This window comes from Somniosus microcephalus, chromosome 23, assembly GCF_052327205.1.
Source record: "Somniosus microcephalus isolate GS21.2 chromosome 23, FLI_Smic_1.0, whole genome shotgun sequence".
Taxonomy (NCBI): Eukaryota; Metazoa; Chordata; class Chondrichthyes; order Squaliformes; family Somniosidae; genus Somniosus; species Somniosus microcephalus.
The window spans coordinates 16787789-16807891 of NC_141009.1; the positions used below are offsets into that span (position 1 = coordinate 16787789).

Here is a 20103-nt window from a genome sequence, read left to right on the forward strand (position 1 = left end):
AAGCAATGCTAGGATATATTAAACTTAAGAAGATTGTTTATATTTTTTTATTTAAAGACTTAAGTGAAAGGCCAATGCCCATTGTGTAGAATACCACCTGGGTTTAAAGTAGCAGGAGAAAAAACAAGGCAAAGTATTGTTTAACTGATGCCAAATTTAGATTTTAAAAGTCTGAAAGTTGTACAAAGATGGGAGAGATGATTAGGCCCTTTACGGCAGGTCTTTGCCCACTTTGCGTTCACACGTACTTCCATGGTTTTACCAATTCAGAGACCAGAGACCATACCTATGAGGCAGGAGTGATGTCAACATGCCTCCCGCCTCATTTTTCTGGTTCTCCACCTGGTAGAGGCCCATGCAAATTGGCTTCCTAGGTTGTGCCCAGCCCCCTCGGATTGGAGAATCTGAGAAGAGGCTGTGAGCAACCTCTTTCTACCTCCAACAAGCTAAGTGATTTGTATTTCAGGAACAGCAGGAAGATCGCGGAGACCCAAGACCCTCTGGCTACTGGTTTTGGACAGCAGCCAGAAAATGCCAAAGCCAATAGCAATTACTGCCGCTGCAAGCCGAAGAGGCCTTCGGCGTGGCAAACTTTCTTCCCCTGCTTTTAGGTGCGTCTTTTCTAAGAGGCATTTCTGTGTCATGCGAAGGTCAAGGGCCATAGAAATGACTTGGACCTGCAAATATGAGTTGATTCAGATTCTTTCTGGCACCAATGAATTGCAGTTTTGAAGTCAGAGTAAAAGGCAAGTTAGCATAGGAGACAATGCAATGAAACTGGATTTGAACAGCGAGGGTCCAGACTACAAATTAACCACACCAAAATCAAAAAGCAAATACTTCTTTATTTGTATTTTTGGCATAAGAGATTTGAAAGCTGCAAAGGACATTAATCACTCAGAAAGTTAACAAAAATGGCATGCGCATTTGGGTTGCCACTCATTTGAGTTTACAAGTTTGGGAATGTGAGAGTCCAGAATGTTACAAAATCTTCACGCAGATGCTGCTTCACAGATTCCTCAGTGAGGGGATTATTGATCTCCAAATAGTATGCATCTGTAATATCATACGGTTGCCAAAGATCAGGAACTACAGAGCCTCCTTCATTAGGATTTCTGTAACAAGCAAAAATATTTAGTCCATTGTAACACAACAACTTGTATTTATATAGCATCTAGTAATGTAGAAGAAATCTCAAAGTGCTTCACAAAAGAGTAATCAGACAACAATTGACACCAAGCCAAAAGGATGCAGATATTTGGAGAGGTGACTGAAGTGGGTTTTAATGAGGGTCTTAAGGAGGAGAGGGAGGTGAAGAGGTAGAGAACTTTAGGGTGAGAATTCTAGAGCATGGGGCCAAGACAGCTGAAGGCACACCACCAATGGTGGGGTGACTAGAATAGGGGATGCACAAGAGGCTAGAGTTGGGGAAAACGCAGAGATCTTGGAGGATTGTAGGGCTGGAGAAAGTTAGAGATGGGGGGAAAAATTCAGTATCACCCTGTTTGGGGCGCCATTAGCGGCCGTGCGCAAAGTTTAGCACCTGGCGCTAATTATCGCCTCTGACGGCAAACTTGGCTGGAGGTGATTGGAGCGCTAAATCAGATGCTTCACACCTGTCTTAAGGCGCAAAGACCGAGGAGCGAGGCGCTACCTCAGAGCGCTGGCGAAGCTCATGTGATGTCAGTCAGCAATGGAACACAGACAGACTGGCGCCGGCCAGTTCTTAAAGGGGAGGTCTGACGAAAGGTCATCGACCTGAAATGTTAACTCTGTTTCTCTCTTCACAGGTGCTGCTTGACCTGCTGAGTTTCTCCAGCATTTTTCTGTTTTTATCTTAAAGGGGAGGGTTAATTTTGCACTCCATCCACTCCTGCTCATTGCAGCCTTGAATCTCGGCCTGGAGAGACCTGTACATCAAATATACTGGAAAGAACAATGGAGAGACCCAAGGAAAGAGCTCAGAGTGCAGCCCCCACAGTCTCTTCTAAATAGATACAAGGAAGGGCAAATCAAAATGAACCTGCAAAGTGCTGCTCAGTATGCAAAACTCCTTCACACAGTGTTGAATCTCTCCAGAAGTCTCTCTCTCAGAATGCGTGGTGCAAAAATGTCACCAACAAAAAAAGGCAGGAAGCAGTCGCCTTTAAATAGCGCTCCCCCAGTCCCTTCCTGACTGCAAAACGTTCCCCTCAACCTGTCATTGCTAGCAGCAGGCGGTAAGGCAGGGGGCGCCACTCAATACCCGGTCCGGGGTGCTACCAGGGCGTTGCGCACTCGACTGACGTCACGATCTGCCGGCGCAGGAGATTGTGGCGGTAGTGTTTAGTGCCGCCGCAAAATGTCTAGTTAATTTCGCAAGCAGCGCAAACATCGCCGCACCCGGGCACTAGTTGCTTTGCGCCCCATTAGAGCCCTCTTAAGGCGCTAACAGGAGGCGCAAACAACTGAATTTTTCCCCCAGGGAAAGGTGATGTCATGAAGGGATTTAAATGCGAGAATGAGAATTTTAACTTTGAGGCATTGGGGAACCAAGAGCCCAGTTGGGTCAGTGAGCACAAGTGGATTTGAGTGAGCGGGACCCGGTGTGGGATAGGGTACCGGTGGATGAGCTGAAGTTTACGGAGGGTGGATGATGGGTAGCCAGCCACGAGACATTAGAATACTGGAATCTGGAGGTGACTAAAGCATAGATAGGGTTTCAGAGGCAGGTGGGCTGGGGCACACGTGGAGACGTGTGATTTTAGAGGTGGAAGTAGGCAGTCTTTGTAATGGGGAGAATATGGGGTCAGGAGCAAAGCCCAGGTTCAAATAAGATGCTGAGGATCCGAACCGTCTGTTTCAACTTGAGACAGTGGCTGAGGAGGGGAAATGGAATCGATGGTGAAGGTACGGAGTTTGTGGCAGAGGCCAAAGACGTGGTTTGGTGTTTTTTTTATTGGAGGAAAATTTTAACTGGAGGAAATTGTGGTTCATCCAAGACTGATCAACTATAGAGGGACAAAAGTCTATCCTAATCATTTGAAGGAACAAAACTTCCTTAATATGCTAATATTTGAATTACAAAGACATTGGGTGTCGGTGTTCCACAGGATCGCTACCTGATTACTATTTGAATGATTGGCATCTGATTGGTAAATCTTGCAAACACTCTATTCTAAACGAAAGCAAAATACTGAAAATGCTTTTAATTCTCCTTCAGATGCAAAGGCAGGTTCCAGTCAGACCTGAGCCTTTAAATAAAATCAGACTGAATATTCTTTTAAAATTATTATTATTATTATTCAGTTTGCTTACCCAGTATAAGCGAAGTTAGTCCAATACCCAATCATGTACTCAGAGATTTTACGATCAGTCGGAGAGTACTTCTGTGATTTACTGAATGGTATTCCAAAGACGTAGGGCAACTCCTCACAGTGGGAAACTCCTTTTCTTATGTTTGTATAAGAAAACACATAGCTATATGTATATGCATTCCTGAAAAAGGAAGTAAAGGGTAACAGTAAAATAAAGATAAAAACTGACGTACCATAGAACCAAAAAAGCTTACAGCAACGAAGAAGCCGTCTGGCCCAAATTGTCTGTACAGCTCTTTACCAAACTAATCCCACTGCCCTGCTCTCTCCTCATAATCCTGTATCTTCCTCTGCTTGAAGGGGTAGAATTTCCTATGTATTTGCACCCAGAGACTCGTGTAAATGGAGTGTAAAGCAAATAGCTGATGTAAAGATCAAGGAAACTTGGGCACAAGTGTGTTACACAGGTAGTCACACTACGCCCGAATTTCCACACTCTTATATGCCCATCTATCGATTCCTGACCCTGAATGCACTTTGGCTCATTATAATAGCTCCGCCCCAAGCAAATAGCCGTACACATGAATTTCCTGCAATTACGCTGGTTCAAAACTTTAAAAAGCATATTTTAGGTGCAGCAGGAAAACAAAGTCATTTTTCTGATGTTTTAGTGCTATTTTTGAGCGATGTTTAAGATATATATATCCTCACTGAGACCTCCCACTTATTTTCTGTTTCGTTGAATCCATTGTTATGGCATACATATAAGTCATGTTAAAAATTTAATCGCATATTCTAAAACATGCTTTGGCTAATGTGCCTGGATGATAGTTAGATTTCAATGTGACAACCATTTCAGATCAAAGTTGCAGCCTGTATTTGTGTTGCAGTGCTTTATGGCCAAGAATGCTTTGCATTCATAGAACTCTAAGGTTATATGGCAGCGTTGGATGGGCGATTAGTGAAGAAAGAAGGACGGACTTGCATTTATGTCATGCTTTTCACATCCTGGGGACATGTTTCACAGCCAATAAAATACTTTTGAAGTGTAGCCGCTGTAGTTATGTAGGTAAACACGGTAGCCTAAAAGAGTAACAGGTCTATAGATGCATTTTATGACATGTATACTTGGGGCAGATACTCAGTATAGGAAACATTTAGGTAGCCTTACCTTGGCATCGCCCCTCTAGTCTACCATCTTCTTCTATAGCTATATGCTTTAGGTGTTACGGAGAGCATTTACCCTGTCAGCTATCTCATGCCAGGCATCTTTCAACAGTTCTTTTCTGGGGAGGGTGCCCTTGAGTGTCAACCAGGGCAGCCCTCCTTTACCTCGCTTCTTGCAGTAGTACCTCAAAGACAACATCCATAAATGTGGTTGTGCAGTGGCTAGAGTTCTCTATTGCACAGAAATAGTGCATCCCTTCCCTTTTTATATAGCGAATTTAAGTTGAGAACAGCTGTGTGAGAAAAGTCAGTGGGATTCCCATGTTGTGAAGTTTCCGATAAATTAACGCATGGGAAGGAATCTCTATCCTTTAGGTTATTACGCTTTGTCTTCCACTTTATCCAAACCAGTTTGAAAGGGTTATGTTGAATGGGATATCAACATCTACAAACAACCCAACTGCTCACACATGTTGGTGTATTTGGCAGGTCTTGGTTGTCCTGAAATCATTCACAAAATCTTCAATACCGTGAAATGGTTTCAAACATTTTCTAACATATCTCTGATATTGTACCAAAATACTGTATAAGCAATTTCTATGTATAAGGTTAAACTTAGTTGGTTGTTTGTCTAGAAGTTCAAAGATTTATTATTTTTTATACTTTTAACCTGCATTATATTAAAACAAATGGAGTCAAAACATCATCGCAGACGGGGGTGAAATTGGATTCAACCTGAAAATAGGCGCAGGGATCGCGGTGCGCGACCTGCCCATGCCCGTTGAAAGTAGTGCAGGCAGCATGCAAAATTTGTGCTGCCTGCTTATTAACATGATTGCAGCGCTGAGCACAGCGCTAAACGCGATGCTGGTTGGCTCAGCGCTCAACAGGGGGACCAATATCGGGTGCAGCTGCTGTCCAATTAAAGTTTGCCTGCAGAGTGAAAGGCTGTCTGCACTTCTTAAGGTGCTTTGTTGCAGAAGTACCTCATTGTCACTAGCTGCAGCAATGGCACAACAGGGGAGAGAAAGGGCACCTCGCTTCTCTGATGCAGCACTGGGGGCCTTGGCCCAGGGGGTATATAGAAGGAGACAGGTCCTCTACCCGCAGGGGGGCAGGAGACCTTTGAGACACACCGTCAGAAGGCAGTGGGAGGAGATTGCGCAAGCCGTCAGTGTCACCAGCATTGCTGCCAGGACCTAGATCCAGTGCCACAAAATGTTTAATGACCTCACACGAGTGGTCAAGGTGAGTGAATGCATCTTCAAATGCCATATCCCACCAGCTGCACCACTAGCCTCACACACTGCTCAATGCATCATACCTCCATCACTCACCTACCAGCAATCTCTAGCAATCACGACTCATACCTCACCCTCACACACTTACCACTGCTGCAAGCCTTACACCCACATCTCACACCTTGCACACAATGTCAGCTATTCAACTATGACAGGCAGATCACCCAAACACATTGTACCACACTCACTGACACACTGCACCCAAACACATTGTACCACACTCACTGACACACTTCCCTTTCTCTTGCAGGCCACGGTAGCTCACAACTGGCGTGAGCAGAAACAGACAGGCGAAGGGCAAGCACGGCTGCGCAACCTTACTGCATTGGAGGAGACTGTGCTGCAGATAATTGGAGGGGCCGTCACTGAGGCCGTGGTGAGCAGCGAGGTTGAAAGCATTGATGGACGGTATGCAGGATATGCACATGGTGAGTCACCGGGCACGAGTGGGATGCAGCCAGGCTAGGGGAAAGGGTAGCGCAGGTGCCAGCTCCCCGGAGGGCGAGTTCGCACACGAGTTCTGCTACACAGGACTCATATGAGGACTTTGATGGGGTGGCCTTCAGAAAAAGGGTAATGGGCATCCACACAAAATTGCTTGGTGCAATGGCAGACCTGCCAGAGAGGCTCTTGTCACTGTCAAGGAGCATGGAGGAGTCCGGCTCTAACATTGCACGGGGGCTTTGTGCGGAGCTTGGAGCCTGTGATTTCCAGGATGGAAGTGATGGGCAACTCCATTAGAGCACTTGAGGATCCAACCATGATGTTGGGTGTGATGGTCGATATCGCAGCTTCCATTGCAGTACAAATGGAAGTGACCCAACATCAGAGTGCTGCAGTGGAAGCTCAGACTGCTCTCATGCAAGTTCAGCTTGCTGCCACCCAAGCTCAGCCAGCTCTCATGCAGGATCAACTTGCTGTCACCCAAGCATCATGAAATGGGATACCCGCTCCAGCAGCATTATATGAGTGCTGGCCACGTGTGGTGGAATTGCGAAGGGGAGTTATCAGCCAGGTGTAGAGGGGACAGCCCTTGTCTCTGAGCAGCCACACTCAGGTTCGACGTGGTGACTGGACTGGCGCAGGATGAAGGCATCATGACTGCTGCCAGGATACCGGGCATTCACCATCATGATGTGCTGGGCGTGGTCGCACACCAACTGCACATTAAGAGAGTGGTAGCCTTTGCGGTTGGGGTACATCTCAGAATTGATATGCGCCACCCGCAAAGCCACGTGTGTGTAGTCGATGGCGCTCTGCACCGATATCTTGGCAAAGCCACATGCGCGCTCCTCCTCCTCTCTTTTCAGAGAGAAGACTATGAAGTCCCTTCTCCTGGAGTACAGAGCCTCTATGACCTCCCAGATGCAGTGATGGACGACGCATTGGAAAATGTTAGCTATGCCGCCTGCTCCAGCCTGGAAGGATCTGGTAGTGAAAAGATTCAGGGCCACGGTCACCTTGAGGGCCACTGGCAGCGCCATCTTCACCCTGCTCTGAGGCCGCAGGTCTGATTCCAAGAGGTGGCAGAGTTCTGTGACCACCTCCTTGGTGAAGCGGAGCCTCCGAATACACAGCTCCTGGCTTGTGCAGGTTGGAGAAATGCTCCCTGAAGACCCTAGGTGGGTAAGGCTGCTGAGAGCCCTCCTCCCCCTCCTCCTCCCTCTGCAAGCAGCTTGTCTTTGCTGCCTCTGCTCCATCTCCCTATCATGCTGCAGCGTGAGGGGAACTGCAAGTAGAGCCGCAATGACTGGGAGCAAGTGGTGTAGTCACAGACCTTCCAGTAGCAGCCAATGCCTTCCCAATGTCCAGCAGCACTCCCTGCACACTTTACCAACTTTATAAATGTGTTCCAGCAAGCCAGTATTGATATAAACTCTGCAAGAGCCAGTGCAAGAGAAAAAATCAATTTACCTCTAAGTTGGATGTATCCCTTTAAATTGTGCTGGTCCCTCCAGCAGCTGAACTCGCATTCAGCTGTGCGTGTTTAGGAGAGGGTATTGATTGTAACGGCGACATCCAAAATGGCAGGTCGCGCGTCAAATCAGCGTTGCCCTCTGATTGGCGTCACGATCGGCCTCATTTGAATTCTACCGCAGCACGCAGGCAATGGCCTCGCTACCGACCTGTCCAAAATGGCATCCACTGTGGCCCTCGCTGGAAGTGAGGCAGCCGCCATTATTTTGCCAAAACAGACCTTAACTGCTGGTGCTAAGCAGAGAAATTTCGCGACCAATATTTCTAGAAGATTGTATGTAAATTATTACACAATAGTTACAGCACGAGAATATCCAATTACCTTCTTAAAAGTCCCCTTAGCCTATTCATCACAAAATTGAATTTCTCACACTTTCCCCAACCATGGAGCCACACAGGAAATTAGCAATTGATTTAAAAAATATATCCTTGCGTGACTTACTTGGCATTTTTTTGGTGTAAATCAAGAGTTACTTGGGTAGGAACCAAGAAGATCAAATCTGTTTCAAAATCAATAATTGCTTGTTTAATTTCTTTCTGGGTGTTTAAGTTTCCATTTGCCTGGCTGTATATGTCGTAAACACTATCTATAGCTTCCTTGTCCTTATTGGGGAAGACTACCTTAATCAAGGTGTAAAAGCTCTGCCTGTGGAAAAAAATGTTTTGAAATGTTATTTCCACCAAACCAAATATTTTAAACATTGTATCCCTTCTTATTTGTGACTATGCATTGCTAAGATCTGCTTTCACATATTTCTTTATCAACACCTGCCTCCACCTCTCATTCACCCCACATGGATTCCTGTTAAAGTTTCACTCTTCCTCATTTGGAGCCATTCATGACCAATAATACCTTTATGATACTCAGTGCTTTGCTGACGACTGCTCATGACTACATACGGTCCACCCTGACATGGCATTGCATGTATACTCTCAAACTGTCTCTTCAACAGCATCCGCTCAATCTATACCATAGCTTTTTCGGTCTTCAGTTCCATGTCGTCCTTCTCATCTGAAGTTTTAACAAAAAACTTATTTTTTCCTTTCAGATATTAAGAACCAAAGGCTCAACCAACTTTTGGTTGCCATCCCACCCTGTGATTCCTCTTTCACCTTTATTCTGCTTGTATCTCTCTAAACGTCATTCCTTGCCAAGTTTTCAACATCTCCTCTGACCTTCCCTTTTCTGACCATGAGTGATACCACTACACCCACCCCTCCAACATGGAGCTGAGCTCTTCTTTCACCACCTCCAACTCTGTGCCTTTCTTCTTGGCTACCCTCTTGCCCCTTCTGATCCCTTCTTCTGTCTCCAATATTCTCAATCCTCCTAAATCCCGCTCTCTGTCTGCCTTCCCTTCCCTAGATATCAGCCAAGTTAAGTTTCTCTACTACCTTTACCCACTCCAATCTATCTCGCTCTAAACTTGTAGCTCTCCTTTTCTGTAGCTCCAACCCTGATAGCATCATCAAAACTGCTGTCAAAGGCGGCACTTTTGTAGGACAGAGGAACCTCTACCTGGCTGAGGCTGAGTATCAAATATCTGACTCCTTCTGTCTTCTCTGGACCATAATCTTCAATATCCCACTGCCTTCAATCTCATTGTATCCCAAACCTGTGCAACCCATTTCTACCCCTCCTCAAGATGCACAAGCAGGACTGTCCTGGAAGATAAATTGCTTCAGCCTGCTTCTGTCCCACGGGAACTAATGTTCTTTCATCGAGACTCTGTGGGGGAAATTTTTGTCTGTTGTGCTAACTGGGCGAGTGGCAAATGTTGCAATTGCACCAACTGCATCATCTTGGTGATCGGGCCTCTTTAGCATGCAGCGATAAGCACCAAAGCAGCTCGCCATTCGGGAAGGATGGACAATTAGTCAGCTCCTATGCCCAAATGACTGACAGACTGGGCCTAGAGGGTGAGGCGATCCTGGGGGTGGGGGGTAGGAGGGGCGTGGAATTGAAGGCTGCACAGGGACTGGTAGCAGTCACCTTATTATCCTTTATCTCAATCCATAACGTCTCTACTTATATCTGGAATAAGTCCAAGTTTAATTATTTTGCTTACCTTCATATCTTTTACATAAATAACAACACTCCCTCCTGGCCTATCCTCTATCCTTATGTATCAATCTATATCCTTTGAGTTGTACCACCCACTCTGCATCATTATTTAGCCACAACTCTGTAATATTATAACATCATGATCCTTGTCACCAGCATTTAGCTCAAGATTACCTAATTTATTCTTAACGTTCCTTGCCTCCACTCGTTGATGCAGTTCTTGCCAGAATTCCCATTTCTCCTGACCTCTCTTACTTCTTTGGTTTACTTTCATTCTTTACATGCTCTACATTCCCTGCTTTCACATACTTTCTACGTGATTCAGTTCTATGCTGTCTATTTCCTGATCTTTAAATGCCCCTCTGTCAGCTATACCACTTGAAATCCACCCTCGCTATCCTTTTTATCCTCTTCACCAGTACATTGGTGCCAGCACAGTTCAGATGATGGCCCCCCTCCTGTCCCAGAACTCACCCTAGCGCCCCAACAATAACCTTCTCTTCTACAATATGTTTCTGGCTACATTTTGAACAGTCTAATCCTATCATACCTATGCTGTCCAGCAAGTGTCACCAGTAGTAAATCAGAGATTATGAGACTCGAGGTCCTTTTCTTTATTTAGCACCCAGTTCCTAAAAATCGAATTGCGGGAACTCCAGCCTACTCTTGCCGAATATTTCTGGTTCCCTCATGATCTATAACAGCTAGCTGATCCCCATCCCTTGCCAGAAGTTTGTCTAGCTGCTGCATCACGTCTCTTACCCCATCACCAGGGAGGCAACACACTATGCAGGACTCCGTCATGGTTGCAAAGCATGCTATCTATGCCTCTGCTTACAGAATCCCCTACTAGGACTATATTTGTCTTTTTTGCAACATTTCCTTCCACCTCTTGGATATCCTCTTCCATTGTGAAGCCCAATTGTTCATCCGGATTACCTTATCTCAAGTCACTGTTGCTGTCTTCCTCATAGCAATCTAAATCATATAGCCTAGTGGTGTCCTGCATGTTCTCTCTCTTCCTCCTCTCCCTGCAGATGGTCAATCATTCCTATCCTCTCCCCAAACTCTCCTCTTTCACTCAACTATCTGCTTGTGGGGTGGCCACCCTCTGGAACATGTGATCTTGAATCTCCTTGCTGTGCTACATGTTATGCTGTGGAGATTTGCTCCACAAGCTCATCAATCTTGCAACAGCAACAACTTGCATGTATATAGCACTTCAACATAGAAAAATGTCCTAAGACACATAACCGAGGTGTAATGAGACCAAAATGTGTGACAAGACAAAGAAGGGTGAACAAAAGCTTAGTCAAAGAGGTGGATTTTAAGGAAGACCCTAAAGGAGGAAGTAGAGGGGTTCAGGGAGGGGATTCCAAAGAATGGGGCGGTTGAAGGCACAGCAGCTAATGGTAGAGTGAAGGTTTGGGGGTGGAGAGAGGGGAAGCAAAAAAGTCCAGTCAGAAGAGCAGAGATATGTCCGTGTGTAATTGAGACACGGACTGCAGGAGTAGGTTACAACAGGTGTTTACTGAGTGGAGACAAAACTGGAACTACTATGCAAAGTTACTACACAGGCTTATATACAGGGTGGTCACTACTGGTACTGCAGTACACAGGGGCTGCAGAATATAGTTCCTTCTGCAAAGTACATACACTACAATTCCTCCCCTTTTAGCTAAACAGTACATAACATTCGATTAATAATTAAACAACATATTTACAATTACAGTTGCTCGATACATTAGCTGAAGTTAAGCAATTATAAGTTCAGTCTTTGAGGAGGCTTCCTGATTCTGTCTGGATAACGCCTCGTTGGGGTATCAGGTTCTTCTGGCAAAGTTGATTCGGGATCAACGTCGTTGTTTGGTTCGTCTGCTTCCAATATCACCGATTCTGAGGTAGATGCAGTTGGTACTTCGGTTTCATCACCAGGTGTATCGGATCGTGGTGTGGAATTCACGTTTTCCAGTGACTCTAGAATCTGGTCAGCATGGCGTCTTACAATGCTCCCTCCAACGTCCACGTTATACATTAGAGGTCCTTGCCGTGTGCAGATCGTTCCTGGCTGCCATTTCTCTGTGCGGTAGTCCCGGGCCAAAACTGGTTGACCTATCTTAAAACTCCTGGTCGGCCTTTCATTCATATTCTGAAACTGCCTGTTCTCCACATCTCTTCTGATGTTTGGCTTAACCAAATCCAAGTGGCATCGTAGTCTTCGATTGAAGAACATCATGGCTGGAGTTTGGTTGGTAACCGCCTGTGTCGCATTCCGGTAGGCAAACAAGAAGTTATCCACCTTGTGTTGTAGGGGTATGTCTTCATTACACATTGCCTTGATAGCCTTCCTGAATGTTTGAACGAACCTCTCAGCCAATCCATTGGTGGCTGGATGATATGGGGCGGATGTGTAATGTTTAACACCATTGTTCTTTAAGAACCTCCGGAACTCTTCAGACACAAACTGTGGTCCATTGTCGGAGCAAATCTGTTCAGGCAGCCCATTTCTGGCGAATATGGTTCGTAAGACTGTGATAGTTTTTTCTGTGGTGGTTGAGGACATTTTTATTACCTCTGGCCACTTTGAATGTGCATCCACCGCAATTAAAAACATCGAGTCCATAAATGGACCAGCAAAATCAATGTGTACCCTTTGCCATGGAGATGAGGGCCACTCCCATGGATGTGGTGGGGCGTTTTGGGCCTTCTGGCATCCTGTACAGCTCTTGGTCATCTCTTCGATTTCTCTATCGATTCCCGGCCACCACACAAACGCTCTGGCTAAGTTCTTCATTTTTACTCCTCCCAGATGACCCTCATGAAGCTCATTGAGCACTCTATCCTTCAATTTGGGTGGAATTACTACTCTGGATCCACACATCAAGGTTCCTCTGCACACTGACAGCTGTTCTCTTCTCGGCGAGAATGCTGGCAACAGTGGTTCGTCATGTGCTGGCCATCCCTTCACCGTTAAATCATAGACCCTGGAGAGTGTCGGGTCATTTCGTGTTTCCTTTTCTATGTTTGCATTCGTCACAGGTAGACATTCGACTATGGTCGAGTGGAATATCTCCACAGGATCCACTGCAGGTGTTTCTTCCACCGTCGGCAACGGTAGGCGCGACAATCCATCAGCATTCCCATGCTGTTTAGTTCCTTTGTACTCGATGTCATATTGGTGTGCCCCTAGGAAAAGGGACCACCTCTGTAGCCGTTGTGCTGTCATTATCGGGACGCCCTTCTGAGGGTTGAAAATGGAGACAAGAGGTTGATGATCAGTTAGTAGAGTAAATTTCTGACCGTGCAGGTAGTGATTGAACTTCTTCACCCCCCACACCAGGCTGAGGGCCTCTCTGTCAATCTGGGCGTAGTTACGCTCGGCAGAAGTTAACGAGCGTGACGCAAAAGCTATCGGCCTCTCTGAACCATCAAGGAATTTATGTGACAGTACCGCTCCAATGCCGTAGGGAGACGCATCACACGCCAGTCTTATCGGTAGTGATGGGTTGTACTGAGCCAATACTTCTCTTGAAGTGATTAGGTCTTTACTCTTCTGAAAGGCCCACTTACATTCATCGCTCCATTTCCATGCTACTCCAGTTTGTAGTAGAGCGTTCAGTGGGTGCAGAATTGTGGACAAATTCAGCAAAAACTTACGGTAGTAATTCACCAATCCGAGGAATGACCTCAGTTGCGACACATTTTCAGGCGCTGGATCCTTAACTACCGCTTCAATTTTGTCAGGGGACTTATGTAACCCCTCTTCATCAATCACGTGGCCACAATACGATATCTGTTTCTTAAAAAACTCGCACTTGGGGCGATTGGCTCGTAGCCCATGTTCTCTTAGTCTAGTGAGCACCTGCTCTAGGTTGGCAAGGTGTTCACTGTCATCTTCACCTGTCACTAGGATGTCGTCCAAGTAACACTGAGTCCCTGGAATCCCTTGCAGGACTTGTTCCACCGCTCTTTGCCATATCGCCGGAGCTGAGGCTACTCCGAATACCAGTCGATTATACTGGTAAAGACCTTTATGAGTGTTTATCGTGAGATACTTCCTAGAGGATTCTTCAACCTCCATCTGCAAATATGCTTGCGCTAGGTCAATTTTTGTAAAACGCTTCCCTCCAGATAGTGAGGCGAAAATGTCTTCTATCCTCGGGAGAGGATACTGCACTGTGTGAAGGACTGGGTTCACCGTCACCTTGAAGTCCCCACAGATGCGAACCTTCCTTGGCTCCTCAGACTTATTGTTTAACGTATTCTTCATGACAGGAACGATGGGTGTCGCCCACTCGCTCCAGCCTACCTTAGATAACATGCCTGCATTCTCCAGATTCTCCAGCTCTGCCTCGACGGCTGGGCGAATTGCATACGGTACCGGTCTTGCTTTGAAAAACTTGGGAATTGCATTCTCTTCTATTTTTATCGAGGCGGTTACGCCTTTAAGAGTTCCCAGTTCTTGTTGAAATACCTCTTTGGCGTTAGCTAAGATTTTTGACAATCGTCCAGGTGTGACGTCGTCATCCTTTTTACCAGCCACAGTCAGTGCCTGAATGGAGTGCCAGTCTAAACTTATCTTTCTGATCCATTCACGTCCCAATAACGGTGGTCCACCATCTTGCAGTATGTACAGATACAATTTCTGTATTTCCTTGCCGTTGTATTCGACAGGCACCCTTATTTTCCCTCTGGGGTATACTTTCTGCCCCGTATATGTCTTCAAAACAAGGGTATGTGTGAGAATAGCCGCTCATAGTCTCGTCGATTCATGACGGTCAGGGCTGATCCTGTATCCAATTCCATTTTGACTTGGGACCCTGCTATCGTGAGGGTGACCCAAATGGTTCGGTGATCCTCTTTTGCGATTACATTGTGAAGTTTGAGACAGCTTAGTCTCTTGTTCCCGGATTCACTATCGCTCTTCTGGTCTTCGGAACTACTGTCCGTCATCTTTTGTACTTTCCTGTACTGTTCCTTAGTAGCCTTTTTGTTGTCGTTAGTCTTCTTTCCAGACCTGCAAACTCGTGCAATGTGTCCCATCTTTCCACATTGCCTGCATATTTTGTCCTTGGACCAGCAGTCCTTCTGGTCATGGGTTGTTCTGCCGCAGCGATAACATTTTTCAAATCCCCGCGTCATTTCATGGGTGCCGTATTCTTGTGGCTTTTGCTGTATTTCCGCAGCTCCCCTTGCTGCTGCTTCGTACGATACTGCCACGCTGAAAGCCTTATCTAGCGTCAGCTCTTTCTCTGAGAGTAACCTCTTCTGGGTTCCTTCACTCAGGAGTCCACAGACAAATTTGTCCCGTAGAGTGTCTGTCAGTCCTGCTCCGAACTGGCAGTGCTTTGATAGCTTGCGTAGTTCCGTAAGGTAATCAGCATTGCTCTCATCTTTATGCTGATTTCTCCTGTGGAATTTAAATCTTTCTGCTATCAGCAGCGGTGTAGGATTTAGGTGTTCCTGTAGGATATCAACAATTTCGTTAAAACTCTTCGCCATCGGTTTGGCTGGAGTGATCAGGTTCCGCAATAGGCCGTATGTTCTTGCGCCCATTAAGTTTAGTAGTACCGATGCCTTTTTCTCATCGGCTGCTTCATTTGCTTTGCAATATACTTCGACTCTTTCCACATACGTGGTCCAGTCTTCTATTGCATTATCGAAGGCAGTGATATTGCCAGTCTTCGGCATCTTGGAAATCTAAGATGGCGCCTCCCGCGCTTTGCCTTCTTCCCCGATTGAACAAAATGGCGCCTCCCGCACTTTCTGTCTTCTCCGCTGCTGCTAGCGCTGTTACTGGCGTTTTTATGCCTTGATGGCGACGCCCTATGGTTTTCACGCACTTCCCCCCCGCGCTGCTGCTAACGCCGCTCTCCGCGGTCCCCGTGGCAAACTGCAGCTCCTCGCGGCTTTCTGCGCTTCTAATTTCTTTTATTTTCCCGTCGTCTGAGCAAACCCTCCGGGACACTTTCCTCCCTCTTCTCGGGTCTGTACGCTGCCCGGCTTCGTAGCACCGGCCGCGCCCTGTGTGCTCCACCCTCTCTCCCTCTCTATTCTCTTCCCGACAACGCTGCTCGGCCCCGTTGAAAAGCCACCCGATCGAGCTCTAGCCCGCCGCAGCCCAGGAAGGATCAGTGTACTACCTGCCACCAGCCCGATTAGCTGGAACACCAGAGACAGGATAACCAAGCCCCGCTCTCGACAGCCTCTCCTGCAAATCTTCAACTCCGATGAATCAGAGGCGGTTGTCCACGGTCGACGCCCGTTTCTTCTGTTTGTTTGTTTTTTCTTTCTTCCTTCTGGCCTCGACCTCCAACAACTTCGCTTCAGGGATGGATCCCCATGAGGTGGTGCAGAACTAGGTAAGTTCGGATCTGCTCGTCGCCAGTATTATGTCCGTGTGTAATTGAGGCACGGACTGCAGGAGTAGGTTACAACAGGTGTTTACTGAGTGGAGACAAAACTGGAACTACTGTGCAAAGTTACTACACAGGCTTATATACAGGGGTGGTCACTACTGGTACTGCAGTATACAGGGGCTGCAGAATATAGTTCCTTCTGCAAAGTACATACACTACAAGAGAGTTCAGGGGAGGTAAGTTGTAGGACTGCAGGAGGTTACAGAGATAGAGGGGGGGAAAGTTGTGAAGGGGTTTAAACACGACAATTAGAATTTTAAATTGGAGGCATTGGGGGGCAGGGGGCCGGGAGCCAGTGTAGGTCAGAAAGCACGGGGTAATGAGTCAACTTGGTTTTGAATGAGCTGAGGTTTACTGAGGGTGGAAAATGGGGCTGGCCAGGAGATCATTGGAGTGGTCGAGTCTGGAGGCGACAGAGGCGTGGATGAGCGTTTCAGGAACAGATGGGCTGAGCTAGGGATGGAGGTGGGCAGTGTTATGGAGGTGGAAGTAGGTGGTCTTTGTGATGGAGAGGATATGAGGTCGAAAGCTCAGCCCTGGATCGAGTAGGACACCGATTGCAAATAGTCTGGTTCAGCATGAGACGATGGCTGCAAGAAAAATCCTGAAGTAATGTCAGTGAATCGGAATGTACAAATTTGTTATTCTGCTTAATTTCCTAATTACCCTCTCGGGCTGAATTAACACTAGTGAAGTTTAAGCCATTTGAGAGCCTCAAAATAGAATTATTGTGGGAATCCTATAGAACAAGCTGATTAATTAAAAAACTAAAATAATTAACATTTCTATTTAATATTGTTGAAATAAACAAAAAATTGCAACATTAACGTTCTGATTTCCAAAACAAAGGAAACATGACCCTCAATTACTAATCTCACTCAGAGAGGCAATAAGGACATCCGATGTGAGAAATGGAAATATTACCAGTGCCACAGGGGTTGCTGTCCTAAGGGCTACTGCTTATTGCTGGGCATATTAGAGTGATTTACCCTACAGGTGGCAATGATATACCTGACCTGGGAGTGTTTGATGTTGACACTATTGTAAAAACCCAACTGGATCACTGATGTCCTTTAGGGAAGGAAATCTACCGTCCTTACCCGGTCTAGCCTATATGTGACTTCAGACCCACAGCAATGTGGTTGACTCTTAACTGCCCTCTGCAAGCCACTCTGTCGTATCAAAAAAAAACTGCTACGATGAACTGCAGCAGTTCAAGAAGGTGGCTCACCACCACCTTACCAAGGGCAATTAGCGATGGGCAATAAATGCTGGCCTTGCCAGCGACACCCACATCCCATGAATTAATACATTTTTAAAAAACGAGTCACAAAAAGATGCATTAGGACAGGTGACCAAAAGCTTGGCCAAAGAGGTAGATTTTAAGGAGCGTCTTAAAAGGAGGAGAAAGTGGTGGAGAGGTTTAGGGAGGAAATTCCAGAGTTAGGGCCTAGGCAGCTGAAGACATGGTCGCCAGTGGTGGAGCGATTAAAATCGGGGATGTGCAAGAGGCCAGAATTAGAGGAGCGCAGAGATCTCAGAGGGTTTTAGGGCTGGAGGTGGTTACAGAGATAGGGAGGAGCGAAGACATGGAGGGATTTGAAAACAAGGATGAGAATTTGAAAATCGAGGCGCTGCCAGACCAGGAGCCAATGTAGGTCAGTGAGCACAGGGGTGATGGGACTAAGTGCAAATTAGAATATGGGCAGCAGAGTTTTGGATGAGCTCAGGTTTATGGAGGGTGGAAGATGGGAGGTTGCCAGGAGAGCATTGGAATAGTCGAGTCTAGATCAGTGGTTATTGACAACCTGCCATTAAATAATGGCTAGGTATTTCTTATTACTTTTATGAGATCTTCGTCTATTGTATCTTCATCCTAGCTTTAACATTTCATGATCCTTGGGTTATTAATGTACAGTAAAGTATCTAAAACCTTGTAACTGAGTAATATATGCATTAAACAAATTCATTATTCATGTTAAATTAAAAATGTTCTAAACCTTTACGTAACTACACTTCTTCTTTGCTGATACAGGAAACTTTGTGCTATCCGGCACCGACGGGACCGAGCTGTTGCCGTTCCCTCAAAACTGCCGGACAAACCAGCGCTAATGTTGAAAGATACGGAGATTTTGAGCTCCGTATCTGGCAACAAATCCTGTTGCTTAGCAACAGCTTCTAAACAGTCCAAGCGTCTCTGTAGCGTCTCTGTAGCTTAGCAACAGCTTCAGCGAGACCTTGCAGAGCTTGACTGTTGAGAGAAAAAAGCAACGAAAAGAAAAAAAACCTAACTAAACGGCTCCTGATTTTTGCCAGTGGCTCGAGCATTCCGGACAGTTAGCCTCCGGATAACACAAAGTTTCCTGTACATTGATAAATAACTTTTCCTAGCAAAAAAATTGAACACTAAATGCATAGTTTTATTTTTAAATATTTTACCTTGTAACTACGGTCAAGTCGTCAACATCAAACATCGCAAACATGAAACCATCCCAGTTGTTAACACCAGCAATGTAGTCCACATCAGCAGCATTTGAGAACAGATTCTCAGGATCATCAGGAATAAAGTCACCATCAATCACAGGAGCCCAGATTACTGCTCGTAAAGCAGGAACTATATGACAGAAAGGCAAGATTTAATTAGCTCCCTAAACTAAAAGAACCTCTACCACCACCACTGTTTTCTAGGATCAGTTAAGAAACTGTTGACCCATCCAGATGGAGTCACAGCATTTGTCTGAGCTAAACTTTTTTCAATCAACTGCAGAGAGAAGGGGAAATAAAGAAGGAAACGCGAGAGGTGCATAATATGGAAGAAAATGTTGCAGGAGTAATGTGAACGTTGATGGCGTTAGTATTTTTAAATCAGCTTAATTAATGCCCATCAAATTCTGTTACAGCTTGGTGCATATATAACAATATTTGGGAAGCCTGTCTTAGGAGTCACTTGTGCCACCCCGATGGACGATAGCACCACGGCATGATAATGTTTGGAACTGAGCACATGGCAAGGAAATTGGATATTAATTTGAGTGCATTGTTTCCCTTTTACAGTACATTTAACTGTATAGGGCATTGCCAGGATTGACGATAATCTGGAAATTGTTCAACTATTAGTGGATGTCTTCCAACCTTGGTAATCCTGTGAGGACGAATGTTCTTTAGAACAGGAGACCTGGAGTTCTGTCACTGCCTGGTTCCATGCTTATCTATCTAATCGTAGCCAGAGAATCACCTGTAATGGCTTCTCTTCCCACTCCCGCACCCTTACCTTTAGAGTCCACCAAGGATCTATCCTTGGGTCCCTCCTATTTCTCATCTACATGCTACCCCTCGGCAACATCATCCGAAAACATGACGTCAAGTTCCACATATATGCTGATGACACCCAGCTCTACTTCACCACCACCTCTCTCGACCCCTCCACTGCCTCTGATTTGCTACACTGCTTCTCCGACATCCAGTCCTGGATGGGCAGAAACTTCCTCCAACTAAATATTGGGAAGACCAAAGCCGTTGTCTTTGGTTGCCGCCACAAACTCTGTTCCCTAGCCACTGACTCCATCCCTCTCCCTGGTGAGGCTGAACCAGACCGTTTGCAACCTTGGCGTCCTAGTTGATCCTCACGTGAGCTTCCAACTGTTAAGTCTGTGAGTTGTTCAAGTAATTAATACTCAGACTTAATCAGTAACAATAAAACAGGTCTTTACTGGTTGGAGGTAGGGACTACACTGAATACAAGATTACTGCACAGTGCTTATATACCGGTGTGTTCACCCCCGGTATTACGTCTACAGCAGCCTGAGAAAGTAGTACATCTCTTAAGGTGGAACAGGCTTAAGCTCTCTTAAGGTGGAACAGGTTACATACACAACACC

The 20103-nt window shown here is 45.9% G+C and overlaps 1 protein-coding gene across 2 annotated transcripts in view; it reads right to left on the minus strand.

The window, feature by feature from the left end:
- Positions 1-827: 827 nt before the first annotated feature.
- The window catches only part of LOC147101686 (bile salt-activated lipase-like), a 49300-nt gene continuing 30024 nt past the window's right edge, over positions 828-20103 (minus strand). For both annotated transcript variants that reach the window (XM_085965490.1, XM_085965491.1), the window contains exons 10-13: positions 18665-18839; positions 8184-8387; positions 3298-3477; positions 828-1115 (exon numbers count right to left, since the gene is read on the minus strand). In XM_085965490.1, the coding sequence (XP_085821616.1) occupies positions 950-1115; positions 3298-3477; positions 8184-8387; positions 18665-18839 (725 nt within the window). In that variant the 3' untranslated portion in view covers positions 828-949. The remainder of the gene's footprint in view (positions 1116-3297; positions 3478-8183; positions 8388-18664; positions 18840-20103) is intronic.